Raw genomic sequence first — 14,271 nt, 5'->3', positions numbered from 1 at the left:
TATTGATTATGCCATTACAGTTGTTCTATTCCCCCCTTCATTCCCCTCCACCCTACCCCCCTGTCCCCACCATTACCCCCCTTTAGTTTATGACCATGTGTCTCAAGTTCTTTAGATTCTATATTTCCCATACTATTCTTGCCCCCCCGATCTATTTTCTATCTACTGTCTATGCTACTTATTTTCTGTACCTTCTCCCCCCTTCTCCTCCCTCTCACTCCCCTGTTGCTAACCCTCCTTGAGATCTTCATTTCTATGTTTCCACTCCTGATCTAGTTGTCCTTTTAGTTTGCTTTTGTTTTAGGTGTGGTTGTTAATAACTGTGAGTTTGTTGTCCTTTCACTGTTCATATTTTTTAAACTTCTTTTTCTTATATAAGTCCCTTTAACATTTCATATAATAAGGGCTTGGTGATGATGAACTCCTTGAATTTGATCTTATCTGAGAAGCACTTTATCTGTCCTTCCATTCTAAATGAAAGTTTGCTGGATAGAGCAATCTTGGTTGTAGGTCTTTGTATTTCATGACTTGGAATACCTCTTTCCAGCCCCTTCTTGCCTGTAAGGTCTCTTTTGAGAAATCCGCTGACAGTCTGGTGGGGACTCCTTTGTAGGTGACTGTCCCCTTATCTCTTGCTGCTTCTAGGATTCTCTCCTTCATTTTAATCTTGGCTAATGTAATTATGATGTGCCTTGGTGTGTTCCTTCTTGGGTCCAACTTCTTTGGGACTCTCTGAGCTTCCTGGATTTCCTGGAAGTCTATTTCCTTTGCCAGATTGGGGAAGTTCTCCTTAATTATTTGTTCAAATAAGTTTTCCACTGGTGGCTGTTCCTTTCCCCCTTCTGGTACCCCTATAATTCGGATGTTGGAGCGTTTAAAGATGTCCTGGAGGTTCCTAAGACTGTCCTCGTTTTTTTGAATTCTTGCTTCTTGACTGTTTTCTGTTTGGCCATTATTTGCTTTCTTCTGGTCCACTCCATTGATTTGAGTCCCAGTTTCCTTTTCATTGCTATTGGTGTCCTGTGCAATTCCATTCATTTCAATTAGTTTCGCCTTCATATATTTGTCTAATTTGTCGGTATAATCAACCAGTTCTGTGAGGATCCTGATGACCAGTGTTTTAAACTGTGCGTCTGAGAGTTTTGCTATTTCTTCATCGCTTAGATCTATGGGCTCTGGGGCTTTGAGATCTTCTTGCGACATTTTTGGTCTGTTCGCGCCCTTTAAGTGTGAGAAGCGGTGCCTTGGACTCCCGGGTGGTTGGGTTGTGACGCTGTATGTGGGGGTGTGGTCAGAGCGGGGAAATGGCGGCCCCCTCTGCTGTTTCTTGCAGCTGGGTGAAGAGCAGAGCTTCAGGTGGTTCACCAGGGCGGGGCCACTCAGAGTCGCTGGATTATGACGCTGTATGTGGAGGCGGGGTTAGAGCAGGGAAATGGTGGTTCCCTCCGCAGCCACTTGCGCTGGGGCTGCAGGCTCTCGTCCAATTGCCCACTCCCTCGCTTGTCTATCCGCACACCAATGCGAGACCACAGTCAACCCGCAGCCCTGCTCCCTCGCTGTTTCCACCAATGCGAGACCACAGTCAACCCGCAGCCCTGCTCCCTCGCTGTTTCCCCGAGGTCGCTCGCTGAGTTGCCCACCAGGTCCAACCCTGCGCCTGGATTCCGTACACCTGAGTCCGTCCGACCGAGTTTTCCTGTGCTACCTCGCTCTGCCAGCTGCTGGTTTCGCCCCTCTTACCGGTCAGGCTGAAGACTTTGGTGTTATCAGACTTCCGAAAAGTTCAATTTTCTGTGTTCTGGCTGTGTTTTCTGTTGCTATTATTTAGTTGTCTCTAAACTTGGTTGTGTGAGGAAGCACGGCATCTCTACCTATGCCTCCATCTTGGTGGAAGTCCTGTGTGTAGAATTTATTTTTATTTATTTTTACTTCTATTGCAAAGTTGATCACTAAGGATATTTCGGGGTGAAATTGGTTTGTTACTTTAGTATAAATGGGTTTTTCTTTCAATATTATGATGAATTATTAATAAAATATACATTTTTTATATAGCATAGAGAGAGATTTATTAACCATAATACACTCCACAGAAGATGGCAGTGGGCCAACTCTGAGTAGAGATTGACCTAAAATATACATTTATAATGTACTGATTTAGAGTCAAAAGTGTGTACCTCAACTCAGTTTAAGTCATTCTTGATTATTAGGGTATATTATTTAAAAATTTCTTGTAGACAGAGGGGAAGGGAGGGAGAAAAAAAGGGAGAGAAACATTGATGTGAGAGAAACATTGATTGGTTGTCTCTCGTATGCTCCCTGGCCAGGAACCGAACCTGTACCTAGGCATGTGCCCTGACTGGGAATCCAAGCAGCAACCTTTTGTTTTGCTGGATGATGCCCAACCAAGTCACACTGGCCAGGGTTATTGGATGAAAAAATTTTAAAAGATTTTATTTATTTATTATTTTTAGACAGAAGGGAAGGGAGGGAGAAAGGGAAAGAAACATCAATATGTGGTTGTGTCTCACACCACCCCTTCTATTAGTGTGTGCTCTGACTGGGAATCAAACCAGTGACCCTTTGGTTCACAGGCTGGTACGCAATCCACTGAGCCGTACTAGCCAGGGCTCTTGGGGTGAATTTTTAATTTTAGTGGTTACAGTTAACCAACAACTTATGGAATTAATTACCCAGGAATCATATTGTGTAAATTGTGTTCTTGGAATAGATTTTAACTATTTTGTTTTGAGAAAATGTCAGAGGTTGTAGCAATTTTCTGGTGCGTAGGGAGTGTAATTCGTATTCCTCATATGTTTTTATGAGACCTTAAGTACAGAGGATTGAGCTAATCATATTTTTTAGTTCAGTCTTTGCCATATTGAGTCTGTATAAGACCTGGCTTCTTGCTGTGTGTATTTTCTTTTAAAAATTTCCCATTCTCATTTCCCTTCCACTCCTCTAAGGAAAAACATTCCTCCTGTGTGTCTCCTCTTCACAACTACAATACTGCTTCATTTCTGACACCACGGGTGTGGAATTTCCACACATGCAGCAATTCTTTAACATCAGCTGGGTACCCTACGATTTAAACTGCATTCGGACACTCTCTGGAGGTAGTGTCAGATCCCACTGGCTAAGGGTCCAGTCTCACAGACTGCCCCTCACCCCACCTTCTTTTGAGGCCAGGCACAGTCCCTGATCATTACTGTGCTTCTGACCAGTGGTTCCCTCTTCTTGGGTTTGATTTTTTTTTTAAGATTTCATTTATTTATTTTTAGAGAGAGAGGAAGGTAGGGAGAATGAGAGGGATAGAAACACTGATGTGCGAGAGATACATCGATTGGTTGCTTCTCGCACACCCACAATCGGGGACTTGGCCTGCAACCCAGGCACATGTCCTGACTGGGAATGGAACTGGTAACCCTTTGGTTCATAGGCCAGTACTCAATCCACTGAGCCATACCAGCCAGGGCAGATTTGATTAATTTGCTACAGCTGCTTGCAAAACTCAGGAAAACATTTTATTTACTAGATCACTGGTTTATTAGAAAAGGACATAACTCAGGAATAGCCAGATGAAAGTGATGCCTAACAACGTATGTGGGAAGGGTGTGGAGCTTCCATGGCCTCCCTGAGTGATTATTCTCTCCATGCTTCCTTGTGGTCACCAGCCCCAAAACTCTGAGAACCCCACCCTTTTGGGTTTTTGTGGAGGCCTCCTATCACAGCCATGATTGATTAAATCATTAATCACTGGGGATTGAACTCATTCTCAAACCTCTCTCCCCGAGGTTTTAAAGAATGGAAGCTCTCTCCAGACTCTATTTGTTCCTGTCCTTCCGAAGGTTTGCTGTGTGCTGTTAGATTATTAATTGCTCCCAGGATAAACCTCATATGAAAGTAGGATGGGGTTAATTTTCTTTGAATAAAGGCAGTTTTTCTTCTGATTAAGTTGGTCTGAATTATAGAAATCATTCAAGACTAAATTGCTCCCTCTTGTGCCCATAGTCAGAGTGTTTAGATTCTTCCCAAAATGTGGAATTAATGCATCAGTGTTGAATTGGCATTTTGTGGTGGTAGGATTTTTGCAGATCAGTAAGTCATTTGGTCTGTCATTATTTTAAAGCTAGTAGTGTTCTATTTACTTTTTTTTTTTTAAAGATTTTTATTTATTTATCTTTAGAGGGGAAGGGAAGGAGAGAGGTGGAGAAACATCAATGTATAGTTGCCTTTCGTGCGTCCCCTGCTGGGAACTGGCCTGCAGGGAACCGCCCTGCAACCCAGGCATGTGCCCTGACTGGGAATCAAACCGTGATTGTCTGGTTCGCAGGCCCACGCTCAATCCACTGAGCTACACCAGCCAGGGCCTCTATTTACTTTTTGCATATGTTTATAATGCTCTTGTTTATTAGTTTTAAATTTAGACGAGAAAGACTTTATTTAGGTAATAGTTACTTAAATTTAAATCTAAAGAATTTACTAGCTAGCTATATCAGGATCCTTTCTTTGCCTTGTCTTTAATTCTGGAATGATTCAAAATTTTTTTTAAATAGAAAGCACAAGTTAAAAAATAAAAAGCACCTTAGGAGCAACAGGTAGTTTAAAATTTTGTTTTAAATGTTACAGGTGTGATATTTCCATTTACAAAGAAAATAAAATTCTCTTCCCTTGCCCTTCTCCCCTTTCTCCTAAATTCTTTGCCATAGGTAGCATGGTTAATTAACAGTTGAGAGCGAATTGTTTCAAACTCTTTCCAGCGCACTTACAAACATGTACACCTACAGTGTTCCAACACTAGGTGGAGCCAGAAACTGAAACAGAAATCAGCGATTTTCTGCTTTGTAACTGTTGACTCACAGTGAAGAAGCCAAAGGGAACTTCAGGAAGCTTTTTACCTTAGTTATCACAGAGTTCTCTGTCTCTTGGTCATATGTTATGTTTTAGATTTTCTCATGGCAGTTACTACTTAGTACATTGCCAAATTCTGATCTAGGTCTCCTCTCTCGTTCCCAACCTTTCTGCCGTTCCCTGTAGACTTCCCCCTCTGTGACCAGGAAACTCCTCGATGTCATCAACCCCTTCTTTTAATGGTTACCTTTTTGTCTTACTGAAACTGGGCAGTTTCCTGAGAGTACCACCTTTTCCATAGCCTTCTTCACTGGTGTAACAACTTTTTCTCATTTATATCCCACATACTTTTATCACCAGGAAATGGGTAGATGTTGTTCTCGTTCTGTGTTGCCTCATTCAAACTATTGATACTGTTTCCTCAGCTAAATTGTTTGTCCTTTGACGCTCATGTCTTTAATCTTTCCCAGGTGTGTACTCTCATTCATTGATCAATCGAGTTTTTTAACTTTATTTTTAATGTTAAAATCTTCTAGTCAGAGCTCATTTATTTTTTCTTACTACTTTTTAATTTTAATTTTATTTATTTTTAGATATAGGGGAAGAAAGGGAGAAAGAGAGGGAGAGAAACATCAATTGGTTGCCTCTCACCCCCAAATGGGGACCTGGCTGGCAATCTAGGAACGTGCCCTGACTGGGTATCAAACTGGTGACCTCTCGGTTCACAGGCTGGCGGTGCTGAATCCACTGAGCCATACCAGTCAGGGCTGGAGTTCTTAATTGCGAACTTAAGCTCTTCTTTTTTGGCACACTTAGTAATTTTAATGTCTCAGTGAATGATCATCTAAAATCTTAGCCTCTCATTTCCTTGAGTTCTTTATCTTCAGTGATGTTTTCTTCACTACACTTCAGCCATATGTTTCCTTGGACCTTGGCCTGAACCCTGGTCCTTGGCACTACCAGAAGGGATACCAATTTTGAAATCTTGATATAAACATTCTATTCTATGCTTTGCCTACCTCTGCCTATTCTGTTCTCTAAGTCCACTACTGTAGTTTTCTGACCTGTCAAGAAATATTCATTGATTCCATAATATCCTTATTATTTATCCTGTCAGTCTCCTCTTACGCTTGGGTCTAGATTTTTATTGCCCATCATTTGGTTGCTCCTTAGCACATACTCTTGGCTCTTAGTTTCTCTCCTTATCTTGGGTGAAAGCTGATTCCTTCTTTATGTTAGGAGATGGAGTAGGTATTCGTTCTTACCCCCTGTTGCTCATGCAGATCATTACCTGCTTCCTTTTGCTGGAGCAAATCACCCAACTGAGTTTCAATTTATATTCATAGTTACAAACCTTGGCAGTTTTATTGGGTTTATTTAGTGAATGTGTAATCATTGTGTTGGGGTTTGTTGGGTGTAATCAGAAAACAACTTTACTCTTTTCCCTCATTGCCTGTTAAAAACTCCTCTCTGGGACTGATTCTTTGACTGACCTTGTAGAGGTTCAGCATCCCCAGGTCACTTCAAATTTTTAAAAAAGTTTCATTTTGCTCAGGCCAGGTAGCTCAGTTGGTTAGAGTGTCGCCATAATATGCTAAGGTTCTGGGTTCAATCCCAGTCAGGGCACATACAAGAAGCAACCAATGAATGCATAAATAAGTGGAACAACAAACTGATGTATCTGTCTCTCCTCCTCTCTCTCCTTTCCTCTCTTTCTCTAAAATCAGTAAATTAAAAAAAGTTTCATTTCAATGATTAAAACGTCAAGTTCTATTTAGTACTCCAAACTTGCTTTATACATGAAGTTCTACCCTTCTTCAGTGGAGCCTGCTTCAGGCTTTGGAAGCCTGTAGGGGAAGAGGTGGTTCAGATGGACGTTGCTGGCGGTCTCCAGCTGTTTCCTGTTGCAAACTATGTTGCCGTGAAGATCCTTGTGGTGGAAGAACGGTTTAGAAGTTGAGCATTGAGGCTGGGGTTTTGAAATCCCATCTCTGCTTAGTAAGCTGTGTAATGGTAGACAAATTACTCAACCTTTCTATACCTCAGTTCCTCATCTGCAAAGTGGGGGATAACAATAGTGTCTGCTTGATAGTCTGCTGTGAGGATTAAATGTAGATTAATGTGGAGAACTGTTAGCATAGTGCTCAAAAAATATGTCATAAGTACATCTTCATGCATATATACAAATAATTCTTTTGGATGATTAAGTTTTTAAAATGATTTATTTTTGTATTTAGTTATTTTTTTTAAAAAGATTTTATTTATTTATTTTCAGAGAGAGGGGGAGGGAGAAAGAGAGGGAGAGAAACATGAGTGTGTCCTTGCCTCTTGTGTGCCCCTTACTGGGTGCCTGGCCCACAACCCAGGCATGTGCCCTGTCTGGGAATCAAACTGGTGACCTCAATCTACTGAGGCTGGCACTCAATCTACTGAGCCACACTAGCCAGGGCAGTACTTAATTATTTTTGAATACTGGTAAATAAATTGCCTTTGGTGTAATATAACTCATTTATCTTTGTATCTATTTTTTGCTTGTTCTTACACTTTTATGATCACGTAATAGAAATATTCATGATTAATGCCACTGGTATGATCTAATGTTGCCGTCCACCATATTTTACCCATAGGGACCCCTCTTACATTTTTTTCTATCTGTGGGGAGCTGATTTAGGATAGTCTATGAAGGCTTAAGATTTTTGGCTCCTGATACAGTGCTCGTTAGTTCAGAGCTTAATATGTGTAAGGTGCTCTCAGATCCCTATCACTAGGAAGTCTTTTATAACCCTTTGCAGTTAACATAGCAAATTCACATATTTGATAGCATTAATTTCACAGAGCAACTCTAAAATAGGTTGGGTAAACAGTCATATTTCAGTATAATAGATGAGGCTGAGGCTGAATGCTTTGCCAGACATTGCACAGCTAATAGTAGAGGCAGACTTGAACCTAACTTCTTACTTTAAGTCTCTGTGCATGAACCATAATGAGAGAGTTACATGTTTCTAGACATTATGGTTCTCAGAGGTGATTTTGCCCCTCTCCCCCAACTGACACTGGCCATGTCTGGAGACACTTTTGGTTGTCAGAGCTGGGGAGGGGTATACTCCTGGAATCTAGTGAGTAGAGAAGCCAGGGAGGCTGTTAAACACCCTACAGTGCACAGGACAGTCTCTTACAGCAATGAGTTATCTGGGCTGGAATGTGCATAGTGCTTAGGTTGAGAAACTGCTGTAAGTGATGATTGATGACATAGGGCCAAGATTATGAAGTTTTGTTCAGTAAAATTTTTACTGATAAAAACCATATTTACTCCAGACTTCAATGCCTTAGATTCAGGCTGTAAAGCTCAGTAATACCCTACAAGTAAAAAATTTTTTTTAAAGATTTTATTATTTATCTTTAGAGGGAAGGGAAGGAGAGAGGAAGAGAAATATCAATGTATGGTTGCCTTTCATGCATTCCCCCACTGGGAACTGGCCTGCAACCCAGGCATGTGCCCTGACTGGGAATGGAACCGCTATCTCTTGGTTCGTAGGACTGAGCTACACCAGCCAGGGCTAACATTTATTTATTTATTTATTTATTTTATTTTATTTTTATTAAAAAATTTTTTTTATTGATTATGCTGTTACAGTTGTTCTATTCCCCCTTTCATTCCCCTCCACCCTACCCCCCATCCCCACCATTACCCCCCCTTTAGTTTATGATCATGTGTCTCAAGTTCTTTAGATTCTATATTTCCCATGCTATTCTTGTCCCCCCATCTATTTTCTATCTACTGTCTATGCTACTTATTTTCTGTACCTTCTCCCCCCTTCTCCTCCTCCCACTCCCCTGTTGCTAACCCTCCTTGAGATCTTCATTTCTATGTTTCCACTCCTGATCTAGCTGTCCTTTTAGTTTGCTTTTGCTTTAGGTGTGGTTCTTAATAACTGTGAGTTTGCTGTCCTTTCACTGTTCATGTTTCTTTAACTTCTTTTTCTTAGATAAGTCCCTTTAACATTTTATATAATAAGGGCTTGGTGATGATGAACTCCTTGAATTTGATCTTATCTGAGAAGCACTTTATCTGTCCTTCCATTCTAAATGAAAGTTTTGCTGGATAGAGCAATCTTGGTTGTAGGTCTTTGGATTTCATGACTTGGAATACTTCTTTCCAGCCCCTTCTTGCCTGTAAAATGTCTTTTGAGAAATCCGCTGACAGTGGTGGGGACTCCTTTGTAGGTGACTGTCCCCTTAGCTCTTGCTGCTTCTAGGATTCTCTCCTTCATTTTAATTTTGGCTAATGTAATGATGATGTGCCTTGGTGTGTTCCTTCTTGGGTCCAACTTCTTTGGTACTCTCTGAGCTTCCTGGATTTCCTGGAAGTCTATTTCCTTTGCCAGATTGGGGAAATTCTCCTTTATTATTTGTTCAAATAAGTTTTCCATTGGTGGCTGTGCCTTTCCCCCTCTGGTACCCCTATAATTTGGATGTTGGAGCGTTTAAAGATGTCCTGGAGGTTCCTAAGACTCTCCTCATTTCTTTGAATTCTTGCTTCTTGACTGTTTTCTGTTTGGCCATTATTTGCTTTCTTCTGGTCCACTCCATTGATTTGAGTCCCAGTTTCCTTTTCATTGCTATTGGTGTCCTGTGCAATTCCATTCATTTCAATTAGTTTCGCCTTCATATATTTGTCTAATTTGTCGGTATAATCAATCAGTTCTGTGAGGATCCTGATGACCAGTGTTTTAAACTGTGCGCCTGAGAGTTTTGCTATTTCTTCATCGCTTAGATCTATGGGCTCTGGGGCTTTGAGATCTTCTTGCGACATTTTTGGTCTGTTCGCGCCCTTTAAGTGTGAGAAGCGGAGCCTTGGACTCCCAGGTCACTGGGTTGTGACGCTGTATGTGGGGGCGTGGTCAGAGCGGGGAAATGGCGACCCCCTCTGCTGTTTCTCACAGCTGGGTGAGGATCAGCGCCTTAGGTGGTTCACCTGGGCCGGGCCACTCAGAGTCGCTGGGTTATGACGCTGTATGTGGAGGTGGGGTCAGAGCAGGGAAATGGCGGCGCCCTCCACTGCCGCTTGCGGCGGGGACCCACCCGGCCCCGGTCCAACCGCCCACTCCCTCGCCTGTCCGCCCGCGCACAAATGCGCGACCACAGTCAACACACAGCACCGCTCCCCCGCTGTCTCCCCCGAGGTCACTCGCCTGGTAGCTCGCTTGGTCGCTCACTAGGTCCAACCCTGCGCCTGGATTCTGCGCATATGGATTCCGCGCGCCTGAGTCCGTCCGACCGAGTTTTCCTGTGCAACCCCGCTTTACCAGCCGCTGGTTTTGCCCCTCTTACCAGTCAGGCTGAAGAATTTGTTGTTAACGGACTTCCGAAAAGTTCAATTTTCTGTGTTCTGGCTGTGTTTTCTGTTGCTAATATTTAGTTGTCTCTAAACTTGGTTGTGTGAGAAGGCACGGCACATCCACTTATGCCTCCATCTTGGCGGAAGTCTCCCAGGGCTAACATTTAAAAAAAATTATTTATTTATTTATTTATTTTTAGAGAGGGGGGAAGGAAGGGAGAAAGAAAGGGAGGGAAATATTAATATGTGTGAGGTACATTAATTGGTTGCTTCTCATATGCCCCCATCTGGGGACCTGGCCTGCAACCCAGGCATGTGCCCTGTGACTGGGAATCGAATTGACCTCGTGACTTTTGGTTTGCAGGCTGGCAGGCACTTAGTCCACTGAGCCACACTAGCCAGGGCATAAAACTTATGCCCTTAATTCAGAAGAAGTTGAAGATATGACGAGATTGAAGGTTGAAATAGATCTGCTTATTAGTACAATCTTTGAAAGCAGGACTCCTGTTCAAAGGCCTTGAGTTTATTATTTTTTTCTCACCAGTTTGTTTCCCAGGCGGTGTGCATTGGATTTCGGTTGGGAAACAAGACAAATCTGGTCTTCTGATGAAACTACAGAACCTTTGTACACGATTGGATCAGGACGAGAGTTTCTCCCACAGGCTTCCACTTAATATTGAAGAGGCTAAAGACCGTCTCCGCATTCTGATGCTGCGCAAACACCCAAGGTACAGATGGTCGGATTTAGTTGGCATATGAAGTCCCAATGAGCCCTAACTCCTGAAACCTTGAGAGCATCATACCCTTTTGTCACTGTTCAGTAGAGGGTGTAAGAATAAACCATTGCATTCTCGCTCGTATTAAAAAAAAGGGGCTTCCACTGGCCTAAAACTGCTGCTCTTCTCTTTGCCTCTTACCTACCCCATCACCTCTTATGCACCATTGTAGGCTCGTAAGAAATGCGGCAAGTAGGTGAGTGATCTTTGGTAGAAGATGCAAGCTATTACCTTGAATCCACTGTTTCTAATGGATTAACATGGAACAAGAGAGATTAAATATAGGCAACTAGTGAAAGACAGAGTCAGGAAGGCTTTTTCATTTACTGGGTTCCTTCTATTGTGTTGTCTTAGTTTTTAGATATACATGTAACTCTTCTATTTCAATGTACTTTGATTTGTTTTATTTGTTTATTTCATTAATTTATTCAATGAATACTGATCCAATTCTGTGCCAGGCTCTGTTACCAGCTGTTTCACAATTTCCACTAAGCTCAATGGGAGACAGCAGCTTAGTTGCTGCTTGTGTTAAGGGTATAATCGGGGATTCAGTCAGTACTTTGATTTCCACGATGTAGCGGCCATTGTTTTCACTTGCTCATTTAAGTAGCAATGGGTGTTGGGTGTCAGTGCTGCAAGCACAACGATGAGTATAGCGTCCCTTGGGAGTGTAACAATAAATTGGGCAAGAATTAGATGATTTCACTGCTGCGCCCTGGTGATTGGTATGGGGATTCATATCAGAACATCGAGTGAGAGGAGGACTTTTTGGGAAAAGCCTCCTTTAGATGATTATGATGGGTGCTCACTATAGAGGGAAGCTCCCCTTTCTCTGGTGGTCCTGTCCTCTGAACCCCTCCATCATCTCCCCTTCCCCTAGGGAGTCACTGGTATCCATTTTCCTGGAGGAAGTAGAATTGAGACTGCTAACCATTCTCCTTTTTCTTGCTCAGTAACTTCTCCCTAATCCAACTTCCCTTCTTTGCAAAATAAAAGCGATTTCTGTTTAGCAAAATACTGTAACCACTCTCATATATCAAACCATGGCTTACAATGCCAGTCATTTTTGGTTTGTACTTTTGCAATGTTCCAACCTGTGTATGTGCCTAGAGTCTTTTTTGGTCGTGTTCAGAAGTAGTGTGGCATTAGGTGAAAACACTAGTATGTAATTATGCTGTCAGGTTTTAGTTGTATTTTTTTCTCATTTGTTCTGGTAAGTTTTAAAAAGGTTTTGGAGAGACCAGTCAGGAATTGATACAGAGATTTTTTCCATCATTTATAAACTGATTTCTTGGGTGGAAAACACCCCATGAGTATATCAAATGAAAAGTAATATTGCCAGTGCATTCTTTTAGGTCAAAACATGAAATTTTTAGTTTTGTGGGTAAATATGGTTAAAATCATCATTGTTCTATGATTCATTCTAATGCTAACCTCAGCCCAGTTCTCATTTGGTTTTGGTGCTTAATGACCGAATTGCAAAAACATCTCATTACATGGATAGACTCCAGGTGGCTGATTTCTGATACTTCTAGCCCTCTTTTTATAGTCCTTTAACTTTAGTATGCATTGATTTCAGGTGGGAGGGATGCTCATTTTTCTTTTTTTTGGGGATCAATATACAGGGGTGGGCAAAAGCAGGTTTACAGCTGTGAGTATGCTGTGAGTATGTGAGTATTATGAAATGTATATAGCAAAGAAAAGAGGAAATTAAAAAACCAGTGGTGGCATTCTCTTTTTTAATATTTTTTAAAGGAAGCTTAAAATAAATGTCATTGGTGACTCAATACAGTTCTTTTAATTAGGTCTCTGTTGATCTTGGATGATGTTTGGGATCCTTGGGTGTTAAAAGCTTTTGACAATCAGTGTCAGATTCTTCTTACAACCAGAGACAAGAGTGTTACAGATTCAGTGATGGGTAAGGATTATTAATTTACTTTTTTGTACCTTTATGTTTTAACTCAGTTACATGTAAGTATGTGGCATACTGAATTACTTACAATATCTTACGATTTTGCAGGTCCTAAATATGTCGTTCCTGTGGAGAGTGGCTTAGGAAAAGAAAAAGGACTTGAAATTTTATCCCTTTTTGTTAATATGAAGAAATCAGATTTGCCAGAACAAGCACATAGTATTATAAAAGAATGTAAAGGTATAGTTATTTATTTTGTGTGTGAGGGGGTTATAATGATGTTAATTTATCCTGTTGTAAATTAAGTTAATGAATATGGCAGTTTAGCATATGAATATCCAAAAAGCTTGCTAGAATACTTTGCTAGTATTCTAGGTTGTTCTCTGATACCGTAAATGTAAAGTAGTATTTGGTATTCATTCATGAAGGTAATGTTAAACGAATACCCTCACCATGTTAACATGAAGGCATGGCCTCTGCCGTCAAAGAGTAAAAAATGTGGTGAGAGTATTCCATTTTTTTGGTTGGGATTCTATAAAACTAGTATTCTAATTTGATAAGTAAAAGTTGGTTTTGTCTTAATTTGCATTTTTTACTAGTAAAGTTAAACTTTTTACTTATTTAATTCTTGCATTTTGAGACATTATCCTTGACTCACTTCCCTTTTGTGGTGTAAGTATCTTTAGTTGACTTTTAGGTACTCTATTGAAGCTGTTAGCCATTTTTCATTATTTTCAAATATTTTCCCCCAGTTTTTTATCTGCTTTTAAATTTCATATGCAGTCTTTCTGGAATACAGAAATTTAAACTTTTTATGCAGTCAAATCTATCAGCAGTTAAGATTACTTTTTTCGTTGTTGTTAATGCACATGGAAAAACCTTTTTTTCCTTTCTGCTATCAAGTAGATACTTGGTTTTGAGTTAATTGTCTTTTTAAAAAAATCGTAAACTTAGAGAAAATGCTTACTGTATTTTTTGGACTATAAGATGCATCGTCCCCCCCAAATTTGGGAGGAATAATGGTTGTTAATGTTGCTGTTGGGTTCTATTTACATTTACATTGGTGAAATATTATGTTAGTTATGTTATTAAATATTTTACCACATTTTTTTGCTTCAAAAATTTTTTCCTATTTTCCTCTAGAACCTAGGTGTGTCTTATCATCTAAAAAATAAGGTAATTTGTATTCATTATAAAGATGATGCATATCCGTACTATAAAGAAAAAATAGAAACTACTCATAATCTGATAATTAATTATTAGTATCATGAGAGTATTTCTTCCAGTCTTTTAGGACATATAAAACTTTGGAAAAAAATTGAGATTATAATGTGATATACATAATTTAAAATCTTGTCCTTTTCATGCAAGTCTTGACTATTTTCCCATGCCATTAA

At 40.5% G+C, this 14,271-nt stretch overlaps 1 protein-coding gene across 4 annotated transcripts in view; it reads left to right on the top strand.

Moving 5' to 3' along the window:
* The window catches only part of APAF1 (apoptotic peptidase activating factor 1), an 82,118-nt gene that overhangs the window by 6,408 nt on the left and 61,439 nt on the right, over window positions 1-14,271 (top strand). For all 4 annotated transcript variants that reach the window (XR_008390995.1, XM_053662063.1, XM_053662064.1 and 1 more), the window contains exons 5-7: window positions 10,731-10,914; window positions 12,768-12,880; window positions 12,983-13,114. Coding sequence is in view for 3 of the 4 variants with exons in the window: in XM_053662063.1 (XP_053518038.1) it covers window positions 10,731-10,914; window positions 12,768-12,880; window positions 12,983-13,114 (429 nt within the window). In the remaining variant the exon portion in view is untranslated. The remainder of the gene's footprint in view (window positions 1-10,730; window positions 10,915-12,767; window positions 12,881-12,982; window positions 13,115-14,271) is intronic.

This window comes from Artibeus jamaicensis, unplaced genomic scaffold (assembly GCF_021234435.1).
Source record: "Artibeus jamaicensis isolate MK-2021 breed Jamaican fruit bat unplaced genomic scaffold, CSHL_Jam_final contig_233, whole genome shotgun sequence".
Lineage (NCBI taxonomy): Eukaryota > Metazoa > Chordata > Mammalia > Chiroptera > Phyllostomidae > Artibeus > Artibeus jamaicensis.
This window is presented reverse-complemented; position numbering and strand designations above follow the sequence as displayed.